The 13,596-nt window shown below is 35.5% G+C and overlaps 2 protein-coding genes across 4 annotated transcripts; one reads left to right on the top strand and one right to left on the bottom strand.

Moving 5' to 3' along the window:
* Window positions 1-2,688: 2,688 nt before the first annotated feature.
* Window positions 2,689-9,387, bottom strand: LOC133721248 (coiled-coil domain-containing protein SCD2). Of its 3 annotated transcripts, none has more exons than XM_062147812.1 (17): window positions 9,124-9,379; window positions 8,699-9,027; window positions 7,824-8,464; window positions 7,345-7,420; window positions 7,102-7,143; window positions 6,691-6,753; window positions 6,338-6,387; window positions 6,227-6,254; window positions 5,825-5,938; window positions 5,679-5,739; window positions 5,043-5,150; window positions 4,755-4,882; window positions 4,358-4,421; window positions 3,716-3,754; window positions 3,500-3,540; window positions 3,229-3,355; window positions 2,689-3,120 (listed from the first exon to the last, which is right to left on the bottom strand). In XM_062147812.1, exons 2-17 carry the CDS (start codon window positions 9,020-9,022, stop codon window positions 3,005-3,007), a joined length of 2,022 nt encoding a protein of 673 aa, XP_062003796.1. In that variant the 5' UTR covers window positions 9,023-9,027; window positions 9,124-9,379; the 3' UTR covers window positions 2,689-3,004. The 3 variants fall into 3 exon arrangements, 2 of the variants coding, with proteins under 2 accessions (XP_062003796.1, XP_062003797.1); XM_062147813.1 differs by having other exon boundaries at window positions 2,690-3,120; window positions 7,345-7,417; window positions 9,124-9,378; XR_009852121.1 differs by lacking the exon at window positions 2,689-3,120 and having other exon boundaries at window positions 3,257-3,355; window positions 4,358-4,437; window positions 9,124-9,387.
* An 813-nt stretch (window positions 9,388-10,200) lies between these two features.
* Window positions 10,201-13,070, top strand: LOC133721249 (protein CANDIDATE G-PROTEIN COUPLED RECEPTOR 2-like). The gene is made up of 6 exons (XM_062147814.1): window positions 10,201-10,756; window positions 11,559-11,750; window positions 12,077-12,239; window positions 12,314-12,419; window positions 12,513-12,594; window positions 12,732-13,070. The coding sequence occupies exons 1-6, from the start codon at window positions 10,442-10,444 to the stop codon at window positions 12,807-12,809; spliced, it is 936 nt and encodes a 311-aa protein (XP_062003798.1). The 5' UTR covers window positions 10,201-10,441; the 3' UTR covers window positions 12,810-13,070.
* Window positions 13,071-13,596: the final 526 nt, after the last annotated feature.

Genomic DNA, 13,596 nt, shown 5'->3' with positions numbered 1-13,596 from the left:
TCTGTACTTTTGTAGTGTAGTACTACTTCATAGAATTTACGATGTTATGAGCTAATCTATAATTGTATAGAGTTCAATTGGTCCACTTTCGAATATGGCTAACTTACCATTAGAACAAATATTGTGTCATTGTGATCATACTTTGTTATAAATTTTTCGTAATTTTTACTTTAGAAACATAGAGGTAACTACCAATGAGTTAACAAATGACATGATAGGAAAAACAAATTTAAAAATATCATCGTTCACAAATAGTCTTCGGGGGGTGTATTGTATATGGAATTAGTGGAACTTTTAAAGAAATCTATGGAATTTAAAAGTCTGAGTGTATTCAATATAGACTTTTAACAGTCCATGAAAGTCTTGAGGTATTCAATTAGGATTTTTAAAGACTTCATGAATTCCACCAAAATCTAGGGGTATTCAATTAGGACTTTTAAAAATGAATAAGGGGGGTGTATTGTATATGGAATTAGTGGAACTTTTAAAGAAATCTATGGAATTTAAAAGTCTGGGTGTATTCAATATAGACTTTTAACAGTCCATGAAAGTCTTGAGGTATTCAATTAGGATTTTTAAAGACTTCATGAATTCCACCAAAATCTAGGGGTATTCAATTAGGACTTTTAAAAATGAATAAAAGTACAGAGGTATTCAAAATATCATTCATACTTATGGAATTAGAAAATCATGGATAATCATGGACTTTGTAGTGTTAACTATACATACCAAACTCCAATAATTTTCCAGCCTCCAGACCAAATATTTCAAAAAGTCTATCAAAGTTTCCTCTTTAAAAAAAAAAAAAAAGGTCTATCAAAGTTCTTCTCTCCACGCACGAAGTTTGTCCTTCATCATCTCTCTTTCTTAATTTTTTGTCTTTTCTCTAATCTTTTATGAGGGTAAGGCTATGGTATGTTAATGTTTCTCATTAACATATTGTAGAATTTCCCCCTTTATGATATCAACCTTTTTTGATACCCAACATGTTCATTGTAGTTGTTGAATGTGATTTTTGTTTTTTTTTTTTTGTTCAATTGTGGTACTTTGAACCCTAATAGCAATAAAAATGATTTATGAAACCCTAAAACTCAAATATTGTGGTCTAACCCTAAGACCTTGAACCATACTAAATTTTATCTTATTAATTAATTATTCTCATTAATTTGAATTTATATTATGGTTCAAAAAAAGGTTGAACAATTGAATTTCAATTGATTGATTATAGATCAAGACATTGACCAATATTGCTACAATATATGTTAATCGGCAAAAACAAAATTGATGAGAATAATTAACCATAAACATCAAGTGATCTATATTGTATATTTATGTTGTTGGGAGATTAGGAATAAGAACAAACTCGTTAGACAGACTAACAATCATTTATTTGAGTCAATTTCTATTAGAAGATACTAGAGCATTGAAGAGACAACAAGTTATTATTTTGTTTTGTGTTTGAGCTGCATTTGTTTTAATTTTTTTTGTTTTTTGTTTTTGTTTGTTTGTTTGTTTTTTTTTTAATATTTTGTACATCTTATGAAATCTATAGAAGTCATTCATAATAAAGTATATAGATTTTCATGAATCAATAAAAGTCTGTTGCTAAAATCAATGGTTTTAAGAAATTCATAACAGTCTATCAACTTTTTAAAGAGTCTGTGGACTTTTCAAAAAGTCTGTCATTTAAAAAAAGTCTGCACAAATCCAAATACAATACACCCCCCTAAAAGTACAGAGGTATTCAAAATATCATTCATACTTATGGAATTAGAAAATCATGGATAATCATGGACTTTATAGTGTTAACTATACATACCAAACTCCAATAATTTTCCAGCCTCCAGACCAAAGATTTCAAAAAGTCTATCAAAGTTTCCTCTTAAAAAAAAAAAAATCTATCAAAATTTTTCTCTCTACGCACGAAGAAGTTGTCCTTCATCATCTCTCTTTCTTAATTTTTTGTCTTCTCTCTAATCTTTTATGATATCAACCTTTTTTGATACCCAACATGTTCATTGTAGTTGTTGAATGTGATTTTTTGTTTTGTTTTTTTGTTTTTTTTTTTTTTCTTTTCAATTGTGATACTTCGAACCCTAATAGCAATAAAAATGATTTATGAAACCCTAAAACTCAAATATTGTGGTCTAACCCTAAGACCTTGAACCATACTAAATTTTATCTTATTAATTAATTATTCTCATTAATTTGAATTTATATTATGGTTCAAAAAAAGGTTGAACAATTGAATTTCAATTGATTGATTATAGATCAAGACATTGACCAATATTGCTACAATATATGTTAATTGGCGAAAACAAAATTGATGAGAATAATTAACCATAAACATCAAGTGATCTATATTGTATATTTATATTGTTGGGAGATTAGGAATAAGAACAAACTCGCTAGACAGACTAACAATCATTTATTTGAGTCAATTTCTATTAGAAGATACTAGAGCATTGAAGAGACACAACAAGTTATTATTTTGTTTTGTGTTTGGGCTGCATTTGTTTTATTTTATTTTATTTTATTTTTTTATATTTTGTACATTCTAGGAAATCTGTAGAAGTCATTCATAATAAAGTATATAGATTTTCATGAATCAATAAAAGTCTGTTGCTAAAATCAATGGTTTTAAGAAATCCATAACAATCTATCAACTTTTTAAAGAGTCTGTGGACTTTTCAAAAAGTCTGTCATTTAAAAAAAGTCTGCACAAATCCAAATACAATACACCCCCCTTCATTTCCATCAGTTTGGAGCTCAGTGGTTCATTTACAAAAGCGGGTTACAAGGTGGAATTACTAAGTACACCATATTCATTCCCATTCTGTTTAAATTCCTTTCTTCTCACTCAACCAGATAAAAAGGATCAATTTGTGTAATGACAAGTCCAACTGCTACATTACATGAAGGTGTATAAACTATAAACGTTGTACACATTGATATCTTGCTCACAAGAAAAGATGCAGCAAGTTCCAGTAAGCTCAGTTTCGTATCAGAAGTCAGACTGCCGTGTTATAGGGATCGAATCAAGCTCAAGCCCTTTGCGCGATTTTTTCCATAGTTGGATTTCAATTCCCAACTTCCTAAGCTCACTGAGACCACGTTCAACTGCAAATTGGAACCAACCATATCAAATTTAAGCTTATACCATGAATTCACTTGGTGTAACAGAACTCAGTTTTCAGCAATGAATATTATGAGAGAAGGAGAGAGCACCATCAACTGCATCATGTGAGGTGGGTGGCTTGGCGTTGCGGTTCATCCAGAATTGCAAACGATCATCTACTATATCTGCTTCCAGACCATAATTTTTCGCTCTTCTCCAGAAGTATGTAAGCCAAGCCTACAAGAGCCAAAAGTGACTCCATCTGATACATATAGAATGTATGTGGAATATATCTGTTTCCTCCAAGTTTATTTAGTTCTAAATCCACCATTTACTCAAATATTTACTTTGTCGTAAACTAGAACACAAAAGGTGTCATACCTGCTTGAAGAACACATCATCAGACTCCTCTTTGCTCAATTCTGAAATGAAACGCCTTCATTAACTCATGGCATGGCTCATGTAAGTGGAGAAAACCAATGTACAAGATAAACTAACTTTTTACATCCTTCACCTTATTTTACAAGCCAATTCATGTCGAAAATGTGGGTACTTAAAGTGAAAGCAGAAAAGAAATTATAGATATGATAATCTTACCATAACCCTCGGACTGTCCATCAGCTGATTGCTTTACCTCTACGCCAACGATGAAAGAGGAAAAAACTTATCAGGCGACTATATGATTAACTTACCAAGTAAATCTATAGAGACATTGTATCTGTTTTAGTAAACGGAAACCGTTTGAAAGTCAGGAAGCATGTAAATTTCTTCTTCTTGGTGTATATATAAGAACATTATAGCCTTTTATTCAGCATCATATGAAGCAAGTATGTCAGACAGAAAGTAAGCAAACATGGCCAATGAGCGTCAACGAAAGAATGAAAGATAAAGGATAAAAGGAATCAAGTTCTTTAGTCAAAGTCATTTGTTCAGGAAAGAACCAACCAGCATATGCAAATGATCAAAAGTTTTACTTTTGTTAAACATGTAATTAGGCATACGATGGATGTGATGCATGCCCTGCAGGAGAAAGTTCGGGATTTGCATGCACAAAGAATAACAAGGAATGTGGAAGTTGGACTTTTTCATATTCACTGTGATATTCTCAAGTTTTGATGGGAGATTCTAATTTGAAGCCCATTGATGCACTTGAATGAAACCCACCCCACCCTGTTTATGTGCACAATGCATATAAACCTGGTTTAAATGTAATGAATTGCAAATGATGAATCACTTCACCTGAACCAGATTTTGAATTGCGGTGTCGATGTTGAGCCATTGCAAGTGCCACTGCATCCTCTACCTTTGAGACAATTGCACTAAAGTATGGTCATTACAGGAAATGACTACGTCAATACAGAAATACTGCTGCAAAATTCGACCACTACCATGAAAATTTTGGGTTGTTTCACAAATTGAGTTGCTAATAGTGAAATGCTTGACATATAGGGTTACAACTTTACATGCTCAGTTAAATATTCCAGTAGATCCCAGTCCCCAGCTCCTTGTCTAATGTCATGAACTCGTGATTGAGAAGATATAGAATACATGTGAAACCTTACATGTGAAAAAGCTCTTTCTGTTTTTTTTGGTCTGAACATGTGAAAAGGTTCAATTATAAGGATTAGGAGAAAACCTTCAATAATGCTAGTTCACGCAGACCTTGCTCCACTAAAAGCATGTTCTCAATATTTCCCTCTCCCGAGAGTTCATTCAAGTCCCTTGGACTATGCTCTCTTTCATATAGATCGTTGTTCTCCTCAGCTAATATGGAAATTAAAGAAAAATTTTGAGAAGTACTGAGACACTGGATTTGCAACAAATTTAACTAAAAGCATGGAAAAATACATACCATCTTTTGGTTAGAAAAGAAAATAACGAGCCACATACAGAACAATAATTAAAAATTGAAGATTCAACTTACCTGTCTGCTCTCTCGCTTTCTTTCCAGCTTCTAGTACAGCTTCAACAGGAGCAGGAGTAAGAGTTGACCAGAATTCAAATCGTGCTGTAGCAATCTCAGCATGTATACCTGCCAAAACATTCTACTGCCCATTACATCCGGGATGGTTGGAGGTGAAATGTGTACAAAGTTCACCTACTCATATACAGATCAGAAGAGCAAGTGCGTGAATACAAAAATCACTGCTAAACTCTTAATTTGGATCAGTAGGACATCTTATAGAACCCCATTGTATAATTGACTAGGAATTATGATGTGAATATATCTATTGTGCTGAGAACCTTAAAACAGGTAGTAAATTTTATTCCAATCACCCTGATTATGTAAAGACCTACATGCTTCATGTGCCTACAAGTACAGAACTTCAAAAGACATTTCAGTAAAATTAAGTCCTGAACCGGAGTTTAAGATAGTTGAACAAAAGTTAGGCAAGGCTCTGGACCCAATGCATGATGTAAAAAAGGTTGGATTAGGCCTTGATTTCAGATACTGTCATCTATAAAATGAAAACTGCACAATTTACTACACATTAGACAACTAAATGGCATGGAATTTAGGTGGCTTAATTCACTAAATTATGAATTTAAATGTCTTTACCATGTTCAACACATAAACTCCAGTACCGAGCAAGCCAGGATCTCTTCAAAACAACGTCTTCCTAAGATAAAAAGCTGAAAATCACATAAGAACATAGAGGGAAAGAAGGAACTGAAACCTATGAGCAAAAAAGATTGAAGACAAACCTTCTCTTCACGAGTCAGTATCATTCTCTGAGTCATAATCCTAATTGTTTGCAGTTCGGACTCAGCTTCATCATTTCTATCATCATGAGTTTGTGCAGCCACTCTCAAAGCAGCCTGTTACAGATGTGATGGTAAGGTATTACCCTTCAGATGCATTTTTCAAATCATACAACTAGATGTGGAGGAAAATAAGCATGTTAACTGTTCTTGACAAATTGCGAGTCACTTCTAAGAAAATAAACCGTGTTGGCGGGAGTAAAGAATGTAATTTTTAACCCAAATAAAGATAGAATAGACACTGGAATCCTTTGCTCTCCTTTCTTAATGTATTAATAATCTCTTGCACGACAAGTATCACATTAATGTGATTGAAGTTAGCCAACATTTATTGCACACACACACCTCCCTTTGCTGCAGTGCTGCCTCCTTTCTGAAGAATTAAATGAACATAAACATAAGTAAGCTATAAATAATCAATCTCAATTACGTAGTACATGAACCTTTAAAGCTTGCCTGCTTAGAAGACGTGCTTCCAACGTTACACCTTCTCCAAGAGTAGCAACCTAATGAAGAAAATAGACACAAGCAGTAAGAAATGATTACAGTATGTGGAATATACACTTGCAAACATCTGGATATTGCCCAGCACATCATCATATATGCTCATGCTGCAAAAAGTATACACCATTTCATGAGCAAAAAGTAAATGAATCAATACCAGTAATAGTACGTATAAAGGTCATGGCATTTGTTGATTATAAACGCCTGACGACTTTACCAGTCCACAATCAGAGTGGAAGATCTAACATTTGATACAATGAAACACATCCACTTAGTTAGTGTCTATATAAAGTTTAAAACAGTACCTGTTTCTCAAGCTGCCGAGCTCTTGCCTCTGTTTCCTCACACTTCTCTTCTGCAAGTCGAAGCTGGGGAAGCACATATTAATCACCATGGAATACCAGAGACATATGTATAACTCTATTAACTAAGAAATATCAAATTTACACTGATGGACCACTCTGACCACTCATATTTCGAAAAATGCACATCATCTTGTGTGCTTCGTGAATGGTGTTGCACAACACCATCCTCATGAAAGCACAATAGTTTATCCGATCAGGTGAGATGTTGCAGCCCTTTCTGATAGTTACTGGAATATGGAAGAGCTCACCATGGTGCATGCGTTGCAAAATAATTTATATACAATTAACCAAATTCACATGGATTTCACATTAATCATAGAGAAAACAAAATGCTTGGGTTACTGGCATCACCTTTTCAAGTAAACTTTCATTTTCTTCCTGTAGCATATCAAGCTGCATGAAAGTCACACCTCATTAGTTTCTTTTTCTTTTTTTCTCACATCTATCAGACTAAGGCCTCTAGAGCCTTATTGTTTGACTCCATAAATTGTGGATGCCCTAGAGGTTTCCACCTACTTTAATAGTCTTTTCGTATCAAAAAAAAAATTCAAAAACTTGAAAGTCCAACACCTCTAACAAGATCATGGAGCATACCTCATCTTGTAAAGCAGAAGAATTCTGAGATCCACTGTCTCTTAGGTTCAGATTTCCTAAATCCATAGACAACCTGCTGATTGAGAAAGGGGGTCATATCTATAAATCCATATGATCATCAAAAGGAATTGAAAAAAGCCACAATAAAGAACTCATTAATATAAAAAGAAACATTAGAACACATACATGAGCTACTAGCCTACTATTTTAAGTCTTTTGAAATAGTCATATATGAGCGATAATCGTAAAGAAACAAATAAAGAAACTTAAGAGACAGCATTACATATCCAAATATTAGATGACTGACTACTAAATTGATAGAGTTCACAAGTAGTAACAATGAGCTACCTATTCTGGGTCTCTCACAGTAATATATAAGCCATCAGCATACAAAAAAGGGAATAGAGAAAATTAAAGCTATCATGATGACAATTGAACTGATGATGTGAATCATAGTAAAAAACTTCAGAACTCGATACCTTCTCTCTCTCCGACTTTCACCTGAACCTTCAGAATATAGCATTGCAGAAGAGGGTGGCCTTAATAATATAGGTACTGGCGGATCTCTCCTACTCTCAGAGGGAGTATCTGCAGAAGGGGACGGCCTAAGTGATATAGGTACACTAGCCGGTACCATGTGGACTGGCTTGGTCCCTAACTGTGGACGTGCTGCTGCCGCTGCCATAGAACGAGCAGAGTTTGGTTGCTCATTGGTACTAGTACTCTGAGATGATCGTGTAGCTAATGAAGGACGAAGAGACTGGGGTTGTTCAGTAGAGCTAATGCCTGACATAGAACGAGCAGAACCAGGTTGTTCAACATTGCTGGAAGGCTGAGATGATCTATTATTCATTGAAGAACGAAAGGAATACGGTGATTGTTCAAGAGTGTTGATTGATCTATTGTTTATGGACTGAGATGGCCGGCTTGCTGGTGTTGAATGAGCTGAAGGTGGTGGTTCCACAGAGTTGATGGACTGAAATGGTCGCGTAGCAGGCGTTGAATGAGTTGATGATGGTTGTGGTTCCACAGAGCGGGCAGTCTTGACAGATAAAGCTGATCGACCACCTGGTGCTATTGGCCTTGCAGATGAAGGTGGCTCTTGAATAGTACGAACTGACTAGTAGAATACAATTTAGGTTTCAAGTAAGCGTTACTTTCATATACATATATTGATAGATGATTCTTAAATTTCACCCAACTTGGTATAAAGAAATAACGCAAACTAAGTAACAAGTTGGTCAAGACAAAGTGAATACATCGATACATAAGGACAATGCTTTTAGTTCGGACTAAAAGAGTGACGTAAGGATTCGTTAATGTAGGTGAACTTAAAGAATGGTCTTGTACATACATTTATCCCCGGCGAGCGAGGCCGAATTGGTCTTCCAACACCGGCAAGTCCGATGCTCCCGGTGCCGCTTGACAAGCCGATATCAATAGAGAGGTCGTCTTCATCCTCATCGTCGTCATCTGTGGGTTTGTGTGCCATGACATGTGCAAGCCTTTGTGCCGCGGCTTTGGTGTTCTGTGCTTTCTTGCCACCACTCAATCCAAGGGACCCCGACCTTGAATGGTGATGCATTATTGGAGAGGCCATCGACGGCGAACCTGGCGGTCCCGGCGTGCCACTGGAATTGCTCTTCTGCCTAACATACACCGGCCTCATTCGATCCATATTGACTGCCGTTGAAATATGATCAACATCAAAGCAAATCATCAATGCAATAATCCACGCACAAAAATAAACCAAAATAGCTGAAAAAAAAAAATCAAGACCTTTTCGAATGAAGCTTTCAAAGCAAATGCAGTTTCAATGACCTAAGTTCCTCGTCTTAACAAAATGCCATTGCTTGTAACTCAAGAAAGCTCAGCGCGCTGCTTCAGGATTTCATGGTTAAACTAAAGAATATCACGCTAGGCTTGAATTTTCCACCACCAAATTTAAGGAAGGTTAATACAATTCTAACATTAATTGAATCCGAATTTAGATTGAGTAAATGAAATTAACCTAACCGAATCAAAGCGTTGTCCTTTGAGGAATTCTGGAGTTAATGCTAAAATGATACGATCCGAACATTAAGGCGCAGAGGGAGAATAAATGGAGCTTTTGACGTTGATTAGGCCACGGTGGTTTGAATCAGTGTAACGGTTACTGTTTGAGACAAACATCCCTCAAGACTATAAAATTTCATATATATCTTCACATTTGTGGTAACTATCTCAATTGCTTACTATAAATAAATAAAAATGCCCTCACATTTGCTAGTAACATATAGTAAAAAAAAGAATTTGTGGACCTCTCAATAATATTCTATTTGGTTGTAGTATTTTTCTCTCTTTCTCGGCCTTAGGCCTCCATTGTATTGAAAAAAAAAAAATGTTATTAGGCTAAAGGAATTTAATTTAATTTAGTTGTTTCAGTCATAATACTAATTATTTATCAGAAAATTATAGAAAAAAAGTTGGGTGAGTACATTTGATTATTTTTCAGTTTTTTGCAAATGCTGCTAGATACTAATCACAACCAAGTTTTAAGCAACCACAATATTGTCATTGTCACGACTCACACCAGAAAACAATTCTGTAACGATATAAGAGTCCACAAGAATAACCTCAAATTGAAGTGTCTTGAACTAAAAGTTACATAAAAATTGATGAACACTAGATTTTTCTTTATGCTACCTTCTCATGAGAAGTTGTTAAATAGGACGGTCATGTCACTACGTCATAACTTGATACATCTGACACAGCCAACCTTATATTATCACATGAGGAATGATATAGAATTGTTCGAAATCATGCTAAACCATTGGCTGATTAGACGAATCATAATCTACACTCTGCCAATTCCATAGATCAGACCCAATTAAGCCCAATAATTTGGTCGGTACCTAACAAACCTCTCTTTCTCTGGCTAACGGTCATACAAGAATATGAAGACGTGAGGACTCTCTGCTATTTCTTTCAAACCCAAAACCAATAATACCATTCCAATTTTCCACCGTTCCGCCAAAACCTAGGGTTTCGATTTTCGAATCGAATCCCCAAATCGCTCCCAAATTAGGGTTCTTAATTTTCCACCTGAAATGCAAAAATGGCAGCTTCAGGTCCAGGAGAAGCTGTGTCGCGACCTCTGCTCCCAATTCCAATTCCAATTCCACAGGGCTCGAATTCAACCCTAGGCGAAGCGATTTCGGGTCCCAGATTCTACAGCTGGCTCGGCCAGTGCCATGGGTTCTGGCACAATTTGGCCCTGATCACGTCCTCGCTTCTCTTTGCTCTGTACTTGGCCTATCAATCAAGGAAGAGCTTTTCGAAGCTCTATCATGGCCGCTCGTATATTATGATGGCCTACTATGGCTGCCTCTGGCTCGTTAGCTTGCTCAATCTCGCTTGGTGCTTTCTTCAGGTTCAAAAATTTTCCTACTTTTGAAGTTTTTGGCTTATGTCTTGATCAATTCTTCATTATTGTAGCTAAAGTTTGAGCCTTTTGTGTAGCTGGTTATGGGAATTTGGTCTATGATGAATTTGGGGTTGCAAATATGTGGTGTGTTCTTGAATTTTTCAGGAATTTAGTGTAATAATTGTCACTTGGGTTTTCTAAATGATATCTATAGGTTATTGGTTGCTCATATAAGTGTGGCTGTTGTTTTTTTTTTTTTTTGTGCTCTTGATTTCAGAGTTGAATAGTGAGGTTGCACTTTCAGGTTTGTTTTTGTTTAGCGTTGTAAAATTTGTGGTGGCCTTTCAATAAAAAGTTAGTATCCGAATGGTATTTATTGCTAGATTTTGAAATCACTGATAGATAAAAGGTGTAACTTGTTGGGTTTCTTGAATAGGTTTGTTTAGTCTTTGATGGTTCAATATTGAGACGATGAGGATTGAGATACAAAGTTTATTGTATGTTAGCTGGAGTAAAATACAAAGTTCCGATTTTGATTTCGTTGCTTGATTCTGTGATGAGGTTTATGTGTTAAACATAGTAGCTGAGTAGTGTGATTCTTGTTTTGCAATTTATGAATATGTTTGGTGAATGTATTGAATGCATAAAAAGATTTCTACGGTGTTAGGACAGAAATTAGTCTATGAACAGTATGATTGTTATTTGGGTCTTTTAGTTGGTTTGATTGCTGTATTTGTTTATGTTCATAGTTCTCCAGAGGCAGTTCTTGAACCTAATACCAGGTAGGGTTGTCACTTTCTTGTCACAGGCATGGGAATGCACACCTGATAAAGAAATGGCATGGAATGTCTTATCTTTGTTCACAACTTCCGGAATGTTATTTTTGGAAGTAAGCTTGCTGGCATTTTTACTCCAAGGGAATTATGCAAGTGGACTGGAAGCGTTGACACGAACTTTTGTTATCTCAGGGATCCTCGTTGGTTTGGATTTACTTCTGAAGGTATCACTTTTCTTTTACTCAAAATAGATTTTTTACACCTCTGAGCTAGCTATGCTTTTAACTGGCCTCAATAATAGTAATATAGGACAGTAGAATACCAATTTCACTCCTCTGTAGTTACGTATACTAAAGTTCTTAGTTTCCAAATTTTAGGGTTTATGTACCAAATGCCAACTCTTTTGCCATGTTAGAAGCAATTCAAATAATGTGATACCTTCTGCGAATTGAATCACCTGCTGATTCTAATCTATTTGTATTGTTGTTGCACAACTTTTTTTGGAAATGTGTGTTGATGGAGCTATAATTGCACACTGTCCCTCTTCCAGGCAATTTATATGTTTGGATTTGGAATTCCGCTGTTTGTCGACGACACTGATCATACACATCAGATGAAGTGGAACTTGTGGTCTGTCCATAGGCTAGTACTAACTGCAGTTTATGGTTTCATATTGTTCATGTACCATTCCAAGTGGAGAGAAAGACTACCCGGTAAGTTCCTTTCATATTTACATCTATTCTATAGTCGTTTAACAGAACCTAATGTCTCTTTTCTTTTTGTGCAGCGAGACCTGCATTCTACAATTATACAGCTATCATGTTTCTGATGAATGTACTAGCAATGTTTGCTTGTGGACTTACGGGAAATGGAGGAGCTGGATTTGGGTTTTGGTATGCATAGTCTTGAGCTAAACATTCCGACTTATGAATATTTTCTTCAAATTATATATCCTCTTTATATATTTTCCAAATTTTTATTTGCAGGTTATATGGCGCCACTATTGTCTGTTACCATGCCTTCTATCTTCCTCTTTTATATGTAACATTTCTGGCAGACTTCTTCCAGGTCATCATCCTTCATGAATTGCTAAATGTTCTCTTACTTTCTTTGATTCACCCATTATTGCAGTTTGTAAGCTCGTCTTTTTCTAGTTAAGATGGTAGTATTTGTTCTGATTGGTAACTGCACTTGGATGCAAACAGGAGGATGATTTACATTTGGAGAATGTATATTATTCAGAGATGAAAGATGCTGGTTTCTTTGATGCTGATTGGGAGTGATGAAGTAACCACCATGAGTCCATGATGGTCATCATTCCAGAACTAAAGTCTCCTGGACTGTATATAGAAGTTAAATATCTTTTCTGATAAGAGAAGTTTGATCGCAAAATGCCTCGATTGAAGTAATTTTGTTAGAGTTTTGTAGGATGTTATACTGTCTGTATATTGTGTTGCTTTTGCAATCACACAATACAGATATATGTATTTGTAAGATTTCTAATGCTATGCTATCGCTGCTTCAGTAAGCAGGTTCGTCTTGAATGCCAATTTCATTGTGGATGCTCACTCCTTCCAATTTCCCTTTGGCTGTACTTTCTGGTCTTATTTTGACAAATTTTTTTTCTCTCTCGTGTGATAGGAAGCCTGTAAGAACTTATACTTTTGTTAATGAAAAAACCTAAGGTGTTTCAAAGTAAGCAGATGCCGCAAAATCAAATAATCACAAGTTATTAGTATATTAATCATGCAGTGGTTCATGGTTGAAACAATGTGTATCCAACTCTTTCTTATAATTGGTGAAAACGAAGAGTAGTTTCAAACCACCATAGCTTTTCTTAATCTGCAACTTAACAAACAAGTCCTAGCTCAAGCCAAATCTTTGCCTCAGCAGAATCAGGAAACTGCGGACTGTGGGGTACATAAAGGCCAAGGATTTTGTTTTCAATAAGGAGTATAAAACGCTTAGGATTTTTTTTTTTTTGGTTAAAATATAAATAACAACAACAAAAGCTTGGAGTCCAAGTTTGTAAGGTAATTTGATCCCATACATATTATAGCAGGGCGGACT

Source organism: Rosa rugosa, chromosome 7, assembly GCF_958449725.1.
Source record: "Rosa rugosa chromosome 7, drRosRugo1.1, whole genome shotgun sequence".
Taxonomy (NCBI): domain Eukaryota; kingdom Viridiplantae; phylum Streptophyta; class Magnoliopsida; order Rosales; family Rosaceae; genus Rosa; species Rosa rugosa.
Note: the sequence above shows the minus strand (reverse complement) of the source record. Positions and strands in the feature narration are given on the sequence as shown.